At 41.1% G+C, this 14,171-nt stretch overlaps 1 protein-coding gene across 1 annotated transcript in view; it reads right to left on the minus strand.

Annotated features, from left to right (window-relative positions):
• KIF3C (kinesin family member 3C) overlaps nucleotides 1-14,171 on the minus strand; it is a 45,679-nt gene that overhangs the window by 25,030 nt on the left and 6,478 nt on the right. The window contains exons 2-3 of the mRNA XM_036751500.1: nucleotides 3,336-3,437; nucleotides 1,196-1,318 (exon numbers count right to left, since the gene is read on the minus strand). Coding sequence (XP_036607395.1) covers nucleotides 1,196-1,318; nucleotides 3,336-3,437 — 225 coding nt within the window. The remainder of the gene's footprint in view (nucleotides 1-1,195; nucleotides 1,319-3,335; nucleotides 3,438-14,171) is intronic.

Genomic DNA, 14,171 nt, shown 5'->3' on the forward strand with positions numbered 1-14,171 from the left:
CCTTTCCCATCAGCAACAGGATGGAAAGCATTCAAAGAGTATGTCCAGACCCTGAGAAAAGTGTGTTCGTGGTAACAGCCCCAGTGGCAGACCTTTATTCAGGACCCAGTTAGATTCCTAAGGCCCTGGGAACTTCCAGGAGGCGCATCTTCCCAGTGCCTAGAGTCTAGCCTCACATCCTGGCCAGGCCCTGACAGCAGCCCTGCACCCATGGCCTCTCCAGATCCCAAACTGGTAGAGCACCTGCTGTCTTGCTGACAGTGACCCATCATCTTAGATATTCTCTAATTCTCCCTTTTCCAGTTTCTGTAACCCATCCCCTCAGCCCCACCCTGGCTCGGCTGTGTTTCTCTAGGGCTCCCTCCCCCACTCCAGGTGTAGTTTGACAACAGACAACACGCACGCAATTACTTGGAAACCACACTGTAAAGAAGGGAATTTATCTTTATCTAAGACTCAGACAGTATTGGCATGCTCTGGTTCACAGGGTCAAAAAGAGTCAGACACGACTACACAACAATAAGGCTTTGAGGATAGTCCCTGCCAGAGATTAGGAGTGAAAAAGCTTCCCAGCCTCTTGGCTGGTTCAAGGGAGCACTGCCTACTTACATAGACTAGTATGCTTCACCCTCCTGGACCCCAATAACTTCATTAGAAGTGTAGGCAATAGAAAGAACATGTATGTGCACTCACACAAAACAGTGGAGGAAAGGCCTTTAGAGACACTAAATTCCAGACAAACTACCTTTGTATAGGGATTTCACAGAAATCCCTAGGGGATTTGACTTTAGGTTCAGCCAAAGGGTCACACTTGAGGATCTAGAGGGCCACATGTGACCTCAAGGCAGAAGGCTCCCCACCCCTGGTATAGGCTGTCCCTCATGCCTGGCAGGACCTCCCTCTTTTCCTCCTCCTATCAGAATCTCTTTGCTGTTGCTCAATTACTTTCAGTTAAGTGTTGGATTCTTTGTGACCCCATTTGGAGTTTTCTTGGCAAAGACATTGGAGTAGATTTGCCATTTCCTTCTCCAGCTCATTTTACAGATGAGAAAACTGAGGCAAACAGGGTTAAGTGACTTGCCCCGGGTCTAAAGTGTCTAAAGCCAGATTTAAACTCAGGTCTTTCTGATATCCAGGGCCGGCGCTCTAGACCTGGCTGCCCTAGCCCCCTTATGACTCACTTTGTGACTCTCACCTTCTTGAGTTTTTTTGTTTTGACTTCAACCTCCTGTTGCAGAGAGGTATAGGTTCCCCGGAGCTCCATGGTCTCTTCATCCCTCAGCAACATCTCCTGTTGCATTTCCCGCTCTCTGCGTTTCTAGGACAAAGCAGGGAAGATTGAAGAGGAGGAGGGAGGGTATCTAAGGAGTTGTTCGGGGCTTGATTCAAGTCGGTCCCTTTGTGGTTTAGATTAGATAATGGAACAAAAGGAGGTGCTCACATGTCAAGCCACAGTTAACAAAAGGAGACTTACTTAGCCATAGCAAGAAAAGGATATTCAATAAGGATAGGCATTGAGGAAACCTCAAATTAATTCAGCTGAGAGAAGCTCCCCTTTCTCTGATATGTACGTCAGCTAAGCATTAGAGGACCCTGAATGGATGTTTTGTACTGAGGCATCCAGGAAGTGATGTTAACAGTCTGAACCCACCAAAGATGTGAAGATGGTCTCAGGACCTTTTCAGGAAAACTTGCATGGGAGGAGGGGCTGGTGATTGCTCCTACCACAGGAGCCAGCTAGATTTCCAGATTTGTAGGAAATCAACTCTTTGAGAGTGGGTTTATAAATATGTATTGATGGATTGATTGACATAGAGCCTCATAAGCAACAATGATCTCAAATATCTCCTCATACAGGACGCCTCTTCTGATTCCCCCACTTTCCAACGTCCTTCCCTACTGACATTACATTGTATTTAATTATCTGTGTACATCTTGTTCTCCCTACTCCTCCAAGCTCCTTGAGGACAGTGACTATTATGCTTTCATTCATGTGTCTCTAGGACCTAGCACAGTGCTAAGGACATTTTAAAAATAAATGTGACCTGTGAATTCACTGGTCTGGGGCACTTCCAATAAGAAAACTCCCTTTACCAACGAAGATCTGTGCCTGCTCTGCAACTTATATATAGGCTTGGTGAGTTGCCTGGGGCCCTTCGTGGTGAAGCAACAGCCGGGATGTATCAGAAGTGGGATTTGAACTTAGGGCTTTCTGATTTAGGGGTCAGCTCTTTGTCCACTATGTCACTTTGTCTCCCACCTAGAATACAATAGACATTTAATAAATCCTTGCTAAAAGAATGCATGAATGAAAGAAAAAGTACAAGATCCTGAGCTCAGGAGACAGTATCTATCATCTCTCAGCTACTTCCTATCCTCTGCAATTCCTCATGGACCTGATGGTCCCAACCATCCTCACCCAAGTGTGACCTTTCCCCTCCTTAGCTTCCTCTACTGGGACCAGGTCATTTGTGATCACACCTTTTTCACATCTCTCTGCTGGGATCCCAGCCTCCACATGGGTCTTCAGGAAAGGAGCATGCACCAAGTAAATCACAGGCACCATCTCAGTGTCATTTCTCCCCCACTAAGGACAGGGTTAACTAGTTAACTAAATATATTTCGACTTCTAGGATTTAGGGATGGGCCATCTAGTCTGGACTGTTCTTGACCTTCCAAAGTTGACGTCATGGAAAGCAAGTACCCTGCCTTCCCACAATCCACTGCTGTCAGAGCCAGACTGTTGGACTGGAAGGACTCAGTCTGGCTCTGCGTGACATTTCTTATGCTCTCATAACCATCATTCCCTCCAGCCCAGGGAGAGATCAAAGGGGGTGGGGTTCTAGGTGCTTGCAGGGTTCCACTGCAGATAATTTTACTCTCCAGAGGAAAGCCTGATTTAATGTCCTGGGATCTTAGATTTAGAGTTGGGAAGGGCCTTAGAGGCTGTCTAATCCAACCCCCTCATTTTATAGATGAGGAGCTAAGGTAGCACAGGAGAAAGAAGTGAGATTTGAAGGAAGGAAAGAAGCATTTATTAAGCACCGACTATGTGCCAGGCACTGTGGCAAGCTCTTTATAAATATTATCTCATTTGATCTTCACAACAACTCTGGGACTCCATTTTACATTTGAGGAGACAGATGTTAAGTGACTTACCTAAGGGTTACATAGCTAGGAAGTGTTTGTGGCTGAATCTGAATTCACATCTTTCTGATTCCAGGTCCAGAGCTCTATCCACTAGACCATCTTGCTGTCTGGTCACTTGAACCTAGGTTCTCTCATTCCAAACCTTTCGGCCATAGTCCACTGGCCCAGAAGGACAGCATCCTTACCTGCTCAGCAATCTCTTGCCTTTTCAGCTCCAACATTTTCTGTTGCTCATTGGTATGATCCATAATATTTCGGCCTCCAATCAGTAGCTTGCTTTCCATTGCCTGGGAGGAAGAGAGAGAGAAAGAGAGCGAGAGAGAGAGAGAGAGAGAGAGAGAGAGAGAGAGAGAGAGAGAGAGAGAGAAGGAAGTGGGTAAGAGTCCAAAAGATCTTGGCAATAAGTTGATGGTTTCTTGTTTCCTCTACTGCATGGCTCCTGCAACACTGATACCAAATCCCGTCCTAGGCCTTGTGCCACTGGGCCCTCAGTGGGATCCAAAATCTGTCTCCTCCCTCATCTCTTCCTGGACTCTTCTGTTTCACACAAAAGTTCTCCTTGTTCCCAGCACCCTCCCAGAAGGTGAGGCTGAGAGGGGACTCCTGGGGGAAAGCAGGGCACCTGGCCTGTGCACCTCCCATTGCACAGGAAAAGGAGAGTACCTGGCCAGCACACCTCTATAACAGAGGGCAAACGGATGGAGGTAGGATGAAATGAAGGAAAAGAGGGGAGTGCTACCAACAATGTTCTGTCCTGAAGCTGATGGTACTAGCAGGCGTTAGGGAAAATAACTTCCAGCCTTCATTCCATTAGGAGACCAGCACTCGAGCCTCTTGGCTCCCTATCTGACTCAAAGAAGCTGATTAATGTAATGTACTTTGCAAACCTTAAAGCACTATATAAATTCAGCTATTATTATCAATATCCAACTCCTAACTAGGTTGCTTAATGACTGGAAGTGGTAGAAAGGGATTTCTTGGCTTAGGGAAGAACGAAGAGCTTTTATCTTCCAGTGTATAATATGGGAGGAGACAGAAGAGCAGAGCTGAAGGGCAAAGACCCTAGGGTCACATGATCACAGGTCACCGATTCAGAGTTAGGAGAGAGCTTAATTCATCTAGTCAATATTAGGACACTGATACAGAGAAAGGAAGTAACAGGACCAAAGAGCAGTGATGAGGCCTCTCCTGATTGCCCCATTTTCTAACAACACTCTTATTCAGTCATTTTAGTTATGTCTGACTCTTTGTGACCCCTTCTTGGGTTTTCTTGGCAAAGATACTGGTGTCCTGTGGATTTCCTTCTCCAGCTCACTTTACAGATGAGGAAACTGAGGCAAACAGGGTTAAGTGACTAGTAAGTGTCTGAAGCTGCATTTGAACTCACGAACTGAGACCTGGGGAAGACTTTAGCTCAAAAAGACTGAGTCCTCCCACTGCGTCTGGGACCATCTCCAGTCATCCTGATCTATATCTGGCCACTGGACCCAGATGGCTCCAGAGGAAAGAGTGAGGCTGGTGACTTTGCACAGTCCTTAAATCCAATTCACTTGCAAGTCATGACATCTCCTTCCTGATGTCATAGTCCTCTGTAGGAACAAAGGACAAACAACAATATGGAAATATGCATCTATAGCCTATATCAAACTGCTTATCATCTTAGGGAGCGGGGAAGGAAGGAAGGGAGGGAGAAAATTTGGAACTCAAAATTTTATAAAAATGAATGTTAAAAATTATTTTTACATGTAACAGGAAAAAATAAAATACTCTTTTAAAAAAAGTTATTATTACCACCTCCACTTTCCTTTCCTCTCACTCACTCTCAACCCTCCTTCTGGCTTTTGACCTCATCACTCAACTGAAACCACATTCTCCATAGTTAGCAATGATCTCTTAATGGCCAAATCTGATGGTCTCTTTTTAGTACTAATCTTTCCCAATCTCTCTGCTATGTTTGGTACTAGTGACCACTTTGTCCTCCTAGATATCCTCTTCCCTCTGGGTTTTCATAGCCCTCCTTCTTTTGATTTGCTGCCTACCTGTATGACCACTCCTTGTCAGTCTCTTTTGCTGGCTCATCATCCACATCATGCCCCTTAACTATGAGTGTTTCCAAAGTTCTGTTCTAGGCTCTTTTCTCTTCTTCCTCTATTCTCATTCTCTCTCTCTCTCTCTCTCTCTCTCTCTCTCTCTCTCTCACATTCTCTCTCTTTGTCTCTCTTTCTCTCTCCCCCTCCTCACACACATTCTCTCTCTCTCTCTCTCTCTCTCTCTCTCTCTCTCTCATTCTCTCTCTCTCACATTCTCTCTCTTTGTCTCTCTTTCTCTCTCTCCCCCCCCCCCTCTCACACACATTCTCTCTCTGTCTCTCTCTGTCTCTGTTTCTCTCTGTCTCTGTCTCTCTCTCTCTCCCCCTCTGTCTCTCTCATTCTCTGTCTCTCTCTCACATTCTCTCTCTTTGTTTCTCTCTCTCTTTCTCCCCCCACCCCTGCAACCACATCAGCACCCATGGGTTTAACTCTCATCTCTGTTCAGATTGTACTAACATCTACATATCCAGCCCCAATATCTCCCTCATTTTGAACTGGATCTACCAGAGACATCTTAAACTCCACGTATATAAAACTGAACTCATTTTCTTTCCCCCTAAACCCTCTCCTCTTCTAAATATTCCTATTGTTGTCAAAGGCATGACTGTCCTTTCATTGACTCAGTTCACAATCACAGCATTGTCTTTGATTCCTCACTTTCCCACTCTCACCCCACTTATCTAATCAGTTGCTAAATCTTGCTGTTTCCACCTTCATAATCTCTCATATCTGATCCCTCCTTTCCATTCACATAGCCTTAGTTCAGGCCCTCATCACTTGCTTAGATTATTAAAACAGCTTTCTAATTGGTCCCCCAGCCTCATGCCTCTCACTACCCCAGCCCATCCTATACTGTTGCCCATGTAATTTTCTTTAAGCAAAGATCTGACCAAGTGATTCCCCTATTCAACCAACTCCGGTAGCTTCCTGTTGCTTCTGAAATGAAATATAAACTCCCCTCTTTCACTTTTAAAGCCTGTGCAATATGGCCCCAGCCTCACTGGATACTGTTGCCCCAAAATTGGCCTTCTATCTGCTCCTCACTCACTACACTCCATTGCCTATCTCCATGTTTCACCACTGACCATCCTGCATGCCAAGAATGCCCTCCCTTGCTTACTTCCTCCTAAGAGAAACCCTCCCTTCCTTTAAGATGCAACTCAAGGACCACTTTTCTGAATAAAGCCCTGACTGATCTCATCAACTGCTAGTGACCTTCTTCCCAGAATACCTTGTATTTAACTTGTATCATACACACATATGTGCACACACATATATTTATTAACTTTATGCTTTTGCTGCATGGGTTTTATATGTACTTGTCTCTCCCATTAGAATGTGAGCTTATCATGAGTATGGATTGCTTCATTTTTTGTACTTGTATCTCTGGCACCTAGTACAGTGCCTGGCATATAGTAGATGCTTATTGACTGGTATCCTGGATGAGGGTGTAGGGTATAAGGTATAAGTTAAAATATCCAATTTAAGATATTGTGTTCATTCCTTTCGTAGTAGCAAAAACCTGGAAACTAAGGGATTGCCCACATATTGGGCTAAATAAATTATGGTATAGGAATATGATGGAATATTATTACAACAAAGAAATGAAAAAATGAATAGTTTTAGAGAAAACTGGGAAGATCTATATGAACTGGTACAGACTGAGCAGACCTAGGAGAACAATTTAGAAATTAGCAACATGATATGCATTTTTTGAAAGACTTAAGAAATCTGACAAATACAATGATTCCAGATGAATGAAGATGAAACATGATATCCTCCTCCTGACAAATGTGCTGGACTCAAGATACAAAATAAGATAAGATATAATTTTTGGACATAGCTAATGCAGGAATTTTCTTGACCATGTATACTTGTTACAAGGGGTTTTTTTTGGTCTTTTTTGTTGTTGTTGTTCAATGTGGGTTAAAGGTGGAAGAGAAAGAAAATAAATGTTCAATTTTAAAAAAATTTAAAAAGACATTGTGCTCCCTTAAGTTGTATAACTATTTTATTTTTCAGTGTCTCTCCTGGCCTTATAAAAAGGAGAATAATCCCAGCTATTCTCATTGCTAAGGCAGCTGGTAATACAGTAGATAGAATGTTGAGCTGGGAGTCAGGAAGACCTGAGTTCAAATCCTACCTTAGCAACTTACCGGAAGTGTGACCCTAAGCAAGTCACATAACTTTTTTTTTTTTGCTTCAGTTTGCTCAACTGTCAAATGGGGATAATAATAGCACCTACATCCTAAGGTTGTGGGAAGACTAAATGAGCTAATGTTTGTAAAAGCACTTAGCGCAGTGCCTGGCACATAGTAGGTGCTATATAAATGCCAGCTATTATTGCTGTTGCCATCGTTGAGTGAAATTTAGTGATCAGAGGGGCCAGGGCACACAACCAGCAAAGTGGAAGACTAGGCATGTTCTTCAGTCCTAACTAATTCTCAAAAAAATAAATAAATGAAACAAGAAAGAAAAACCCTCAAGGAGGCATTATGTGCCATAGGCAGAACAATCATAGCTGAATACAAAGGAGAAGGAAAGCAAAAAGCCCGGTAAGGTAACAGCCTCAGAACTCACTCAGTGCCCCTCTCCTACCAGTATCACTGGCAGGAGACACAAACTAACCCATGGGGCTGTGCTTTGGGACCCACTCTGGGATTTTCTTGCAGAGATTCTGACTTTCCCCCATCATCCATTGCAACAAGTAGCAGACATCAACTGTGCTCAACCATATAGGGAAGAGGGAGAAATGGTTTTTTTTTGGAGGGGGGAGGGCAGGGCAATTGGGGTTAAGTGACTTGCCCAAGGTCACACAGTTAGTAAGTGTGTCAAGTGAGGTAAAATTTGAACTCAGGTCCTCCTGACTCCAGGGCCGGTGCTCACTGCGCCACCTAGCTGCCCCAAAATGGGCTTCTTTCTAACTTGGGTAGTCTTTAGGTTAGAGACCTCCAAGACTTCAGAAACTCTTCCCAGACTACCCTCCCCCAACTCTGTAAAAAGTGACAGATGCTGATTCAGTCCAGCTAGAGAGTTAAAGAATGGAGTGAAGTGAAGGAGGAAGCCAACATAAGTAGCTGTAACAACCCTAAAGGAAAGGGGACTGGAATCTAGCTAGAGCCAGGATTGTATCACCAGAAGTTACTTGGGGCAGGGACTAAGGTTGGTGAAAAGTAAATTCTCCAACATTATAGGAGGCTTAACTAGCCCTTCTTATTCCTGGTCATAAGGAAAGAAGAGGAGTCAGAAGATGACAGAAGAATATAGGAGAAAAAGGCTAAAATGACCACAAATTTCAAGATGAAAATTTAATTAAAAAATCTAGAAAACAAGTAAATAAGTTGGATATTTAAATTAGAAAAGAGGATGAGTAGTAAAGGATCTAAAGGATTATACACTTCTCTAAATAAATAATGCAAGATAGAGGAAATTGAATCAATATTTAATGAAAACAGCAGCCAGTGGAATCCCAAGAAAGTGTGGAACCACAACAGAATTCTCCAGAAAGGTTTAAAGGAGAATTGAGATTCTTGAGAGATGTTAGAAAGAACAAATACAAGAATTTCTTATCTGAAGAGCAGAAATAATTAGCAGAATAGAAAACTTGAATTCACAGCAGTGAGTTTCTCCACAGGAGCCAAAGAGAGAACAATATGAATATACTGAAGTAAAGGATAATCTGGAAGAAGAGAGGAAAATGACAATAATGTTAAAAGAGCACATCATCTCTCTACAAGCAAAAGCTATTGATCTTCAAGGTAGGATGAATAAAGAAAAACCTAAGGATCATAGGTCTCCCAGCATAACAATTTTTAAAAATTGAACACCATAATGCAAGAAATAATGTAAGAAAACTTCCCAGAACTTCTGAATATAGAATAAACAGCATGAATTAAAAGAATCCACAGATCTCCAGACAAAAAAAATAACAACCTGTATTTCAAATTCCAGAAAAATCGTGGTTAAACTTAACCATTCCAGTGAAAAACAACAAATTCTACAAACAATCAAGTGAATTATGGAGCTAAATGCTTTTGAGAGATACGGTAAAGAGAAATAAAGGTGTCAGCCAGAGCTGATATTCTGGCAGGGAAATGGGAGAACACTAGAAGGTGGGAAATCAAAAATAAAGGATACGATCACTAAACACTTAAACAAATAAAACTCATTGGTTATACCAAGAGAGACAGTGTGATGGAGTACAGAGGTGTCAAGCTTGAGACTAGATTAAAATATAATTAGAAAATATTTAAGAAATTAGGTAAAAATACAATATAATATAATGTTAATTTGTGGTTTTCTAAGTCAATGGGCATCCTGCAACAATCTCTTTCCCTTTTTATTTAAGTTTAACACCACTGATAATGGATGGAAAGCTGTATCCAGAATCAAGATGACCTGGATTCAAATCCTGCTTCTGATACATACTGGCTGTGTGACCACGGGCAAGTCATTTAACTTCACTTTTGCTCATCCCAGGCAACTTAGTAGGGCTATAAGTCATAGAATAGTTGCCAAGCTACATTGGTAAAGGGAATTTCCTCATCAGGAGTTCCCTATACAAAAAAAAAAATCACAAATCTAGTTTTGTTTTGTTTTTTAAAAATCCAGTGCAAAAGAAGTAATTTTTTTTCAATAAGGGGAAATAGGATTTGATTAATCTTATCTGAAAACTTCTTTAAAATAGGCAAATAAGTGTGGGGGTAATCAATAGAAATAACTCATTTAGATTTCTAAAAAGCCTCTGGCAAAGCTCTACACTAAAGGTTATCTTAAAATTTTAAATTATAACATGGTTAAGTTAGGAGTGAGGGGATCTTCTATCATGGATTGGGAAGTATATTTCTCTGTGGATAATAATTGTTAAGGTCATCCAGGGATGGATGAGAGAACGTCTCAAAGTTTTTATAAATCATCTGGGAAAGATAACACAGGGAAATATTCACATTCAAAAATGATAGTAATTCCTGCCAGAGAGGAAAATGAAAGATTTCACAATATTCTATGAATGGGCAAAATGTGACAGATGAGCTACAATCTTGGTCTGCCTTAGGTAAAGTGATCAGAAGACAGTAAGTCAAACCATATGTAAAATGATGGATTTTTAAGTTATTTACTCTCTAGGAATTACAAGCCAACACCTCCCTTACAGAGTTGTTGTGAGGATCAAACGAAACAACACAAATGCAGATGACCTGAAGCTAGGAGCTATTAAATAATGCATAGTCAGGATCCAAACAGATCTTGACAGGCTAAAGCATTGGGCTGAATTTAATAAGATGAAATTCAGTAGCAATAAACAAAGTTTTATGTTTGGATTCAGAAATTCAACTTCACAAGCATAGATAGGATGGGGGTGTCGTGGCTAGATAGTAGCAGTTGGTCTAAAATAGATCTGGGTATCTCAAACAGAACAAAGAAAAAGGAAAAGGACCCATATGTTCAAAAATATTGATAGCAGCTCTTTTTGTGGTGGTAAAGAATTAGAAATTGAGGGGATGCCCATCAACCGAGGAATGGCTGAACAAGTTGTGGTATATGATTGTGATGGAATACGATTGTGCTGTGAGAAATGATGCAGGGCGTGGTTTCAGAAAAACCTGGGATGATTTACATGAGCTGATACAAAGTGAAATAAGCAGTACACAATAATAGCAATACTCTAACAACGATCAATACAATAATCCACAACAATTATAAAGGATTCATGAGGAAAAATGTTATCCACATCCACACAGAAAATTGATAAACTCTGAGTGCAGATCAAAGCATATTTCCTTCCTTCCTTCCTTCCTTCCTTCCTTCCTTCCTTCCTTCCTTCCTCCCTCCCTCTCTTCCTTCCTCCTTTCCTTCCTTCCTTCTTTCTTTCCTTCCTTCCTTTGCAACACGGCTAATGTGAAAATGTTTTACATGACTTTATATGTATAATGGTATCATCCTGATTTCCTTCTCAATGGTTGGGGGAGGGGTGGAGAGGAGAGAATTTAGAACTGAAAATAAAATTCTAAAAGTAAAATAAAATAAAAATATCTGCGGAAGTTTAGTGGAACATGAGTCCAGTATGAGCCAACAATGTGATGTGGCAGCTAAGTAAGGTAATGTGGTCTTGGACTCAATTAAGAGGCACAGCTTCCAGGAATAAGGAAGTAATAGCCTCTTTGTACTCTGCCTTGATTGGAACACATGTGGAGTATTAGTTCTAGTAACCATGGATCACATAGCCTGGAGAAGATAAAAATCTGGAGAATCATAATAGTTATGTTCAAGAATTTGAAGGGCTATCATATAGAAACATGAGATTTGTTCTGTTTGACCTCAGAGGGAAGAACCAGGAACAAGTAAAAACTGCAAAAAATCAATCTAATTTAGACTAGATATCAGGACAGACTTACTTACAATTAGAGAATCCCAAAGTGAGATGGTTGACCTAGACAGGTGGTAGATTTTTCCTCCTGGAAGGCTGGATAACCACTTGTTGGGTATGTTATAGGAGGGGTTCCTTTTTGAATATGGGTCAGACTAGATGGTTGTTTAGGTTCCTTCTACCTATTAAATCCTATGATTCTAGAATCAATAGTTTTGAAATGACAGTTATTATTGTTATTTTAAAAAATTTCTGTATTGCTCCCTGAAGATACTACATCTCTGAAGCCAACAAACCCTATACATGTTGAAGGATTTTTGGAAATAGTAATAGCTCTTATTTCTATAGTGCATGAAGTTTTACAAAACTCTTTCCTCCCAACAACCCTGTGACACAGAGAGCATACGTCATATTGTCATGTTGTCCAGATGAGAAAATAAGAGGCTCCAAAAGGTTAAGTGATTTGCCCATAGTCACCCGATTCAAAGTGTTGGAAATGGACCTTGAACCTCGGTCAGTCTTAAGGAGGCTTTGTGGCATAACAGGTGCAGAGGTTGTCTTAGAGTCAGGAAGACCTAGGTTCATATTTCTCTTTAGGTACTTATCAGCTCTATGACTCTGGACAATCCACTTAACCTGTCTCAGACTCAGTTTCCTCATGAGGAAAATGGGAACAGTAATAGCACCTTCCTCACAGGCTTGTTGTGAAGATCAAACAAATAATATATGTAAAGCCCTTTTTGCAACCTTAAAGCACGACATAAATGTTAACTATTTTTATTTGGCTCACCTATCTCTTTTATTTGCTATAGTAAGCCAAGCATGACATCTTTTCCAGTTGACCTTTATCAACTTTCTTATTTCTATCTCCTCACCTCTTTATTTCATCACTGTTGTACAAGTCCTCATTACTAATGACATATTAACAATAGCTCACACTTACATAGCACTTTACTCATAACAGGCTTGTGAGTTAGGTAAGGGAAGTAGAATCATTCCCATTCTATGGATGGGGAAAACAAATTCTCAAAGGTTGAATTTGCCCATTGTCACACAATGAGGAAATGTTTGAACTGGAACCTGATCCCATCTGTTCCTGTCTTCTCCAGTAGATTGTCCCCATTATCATCTTCATTTTGTTTAATTTTCAATCTCTTATTATCTATTTGAATCTTGTTTGCTGTCCACAAACACACTCAAGTCTCCTTTATCATTAAAAAACAAAACCAATAATCTTCCCGGGATCCTACCATCCCCACTAGCTGATTATTTTGTCTCTTGCCCCGCCTTGTCAGCTAAATTCTGTGAAAAAGGTGTCTGTACATGGTCCCTTCATTTCCCCTACCCTCACCTTCTTATAAACTCTCTGCAATCTGGCTTCCAGCTCCATCACTCAACTGAAACTAACTTCTCTAAAGCTGCCAATAATTTCTTAATTACCAAATCTAATGGCCTTCTCTCAGTTCTCATGCTGCTTTGCATCTCTGAAACATGTGACACTGCTGACCACTCCTAGGTACTCTCTCTTCTCTGGGCTTTTGTGATACTGCTCACTCTTGGTTCTTCTCCTTTCTGCTTGATTATTACTTCTTTGTGACTCTTCAGCCATAGTATGCCCATTAATTGTGGGTGCCCAGCATGTCTCTGTCCTAGGCTATCTTTTCTTTTCTCCCTAAACTTTCTCACTTAGTGATTTCATCAGTTCCCATGTGTTTGATTTCCATCTCTATGCAAATGATTTCCAGATCTACATATTTCACCCTAGTCTCTTTCCTGAGCTCCAACTGCCTACTGGTCATTTCATACTGAATGTTTGGTTAAGCATCATAAAGTCAACATGTGTGAAACAGAATTAATTCTCTTTCCCCCCAAACCTACCCCACTTTTGAATTTCTCTTTACTATTGAGATCACCACACTCCTCATTACCAAAGATCATAACTTTGGTGCTGTCCTTGACTCCTCATTTTCAATCATCCCACATATCCAATCTGTTACCCAATCTTATCCTCTATATCTCCACAACATCTCTTCGCTATGTTCCCTTCTCTCCACTCACATGGCCTTCATCACCTCTGATCTAGACTACTGCAACAGCCTCCTATTCACCTCCCTGCTTCAAGTCTTTATTCACTCCAATACATTTTCCAGTCACCAAAATGGTTTTCCTAAAGCATGGGTTTGCCCATGTCATGCCCTGACCTTGATTAAACTCCAGTGGCTCCTTATCTCTGGGATGAAATATAAAATCCTCTGATATTTACTAGTTCTGTGACAGTGGGCAAATCATTTAACCTCCATGAGAATTGGTTTTCTCATATGTAAAATGAAGATAATAGTTCATGGACTTGTGAGGTTCACATGAGATAAGAACAGTTCTTATACTTCTATAGAGCTTTAAGTTTTACAAAGGGCATATATTATCACATTTGACCTTTGACCCTTACCACACATGTGTGAAGTACTTTTCTACCTTAAATATGTTTTATAAATGTCAGCTGTTATTATTGAAACAGGCAAAATGGAAAGAGCAACTAAAATGATCGAGGTGGCAGCATGGAGGACTGA

This window comes from Trichosurus vulpecula, chromosome 3 (genome assembly GCF_011100635.1).
Source record: "Trichosurus vulpecula isolate mTriVul1 chromosome 3, mTriVul1.pri, whole genome shotgun sequence".
Taxonomy (NCBI): Eukaryota; Metazoa; Chordata; class Mammalia; order Diprotodontia; family Phalangeridae; genus Trichosurus; species Trichosurus vulpecula.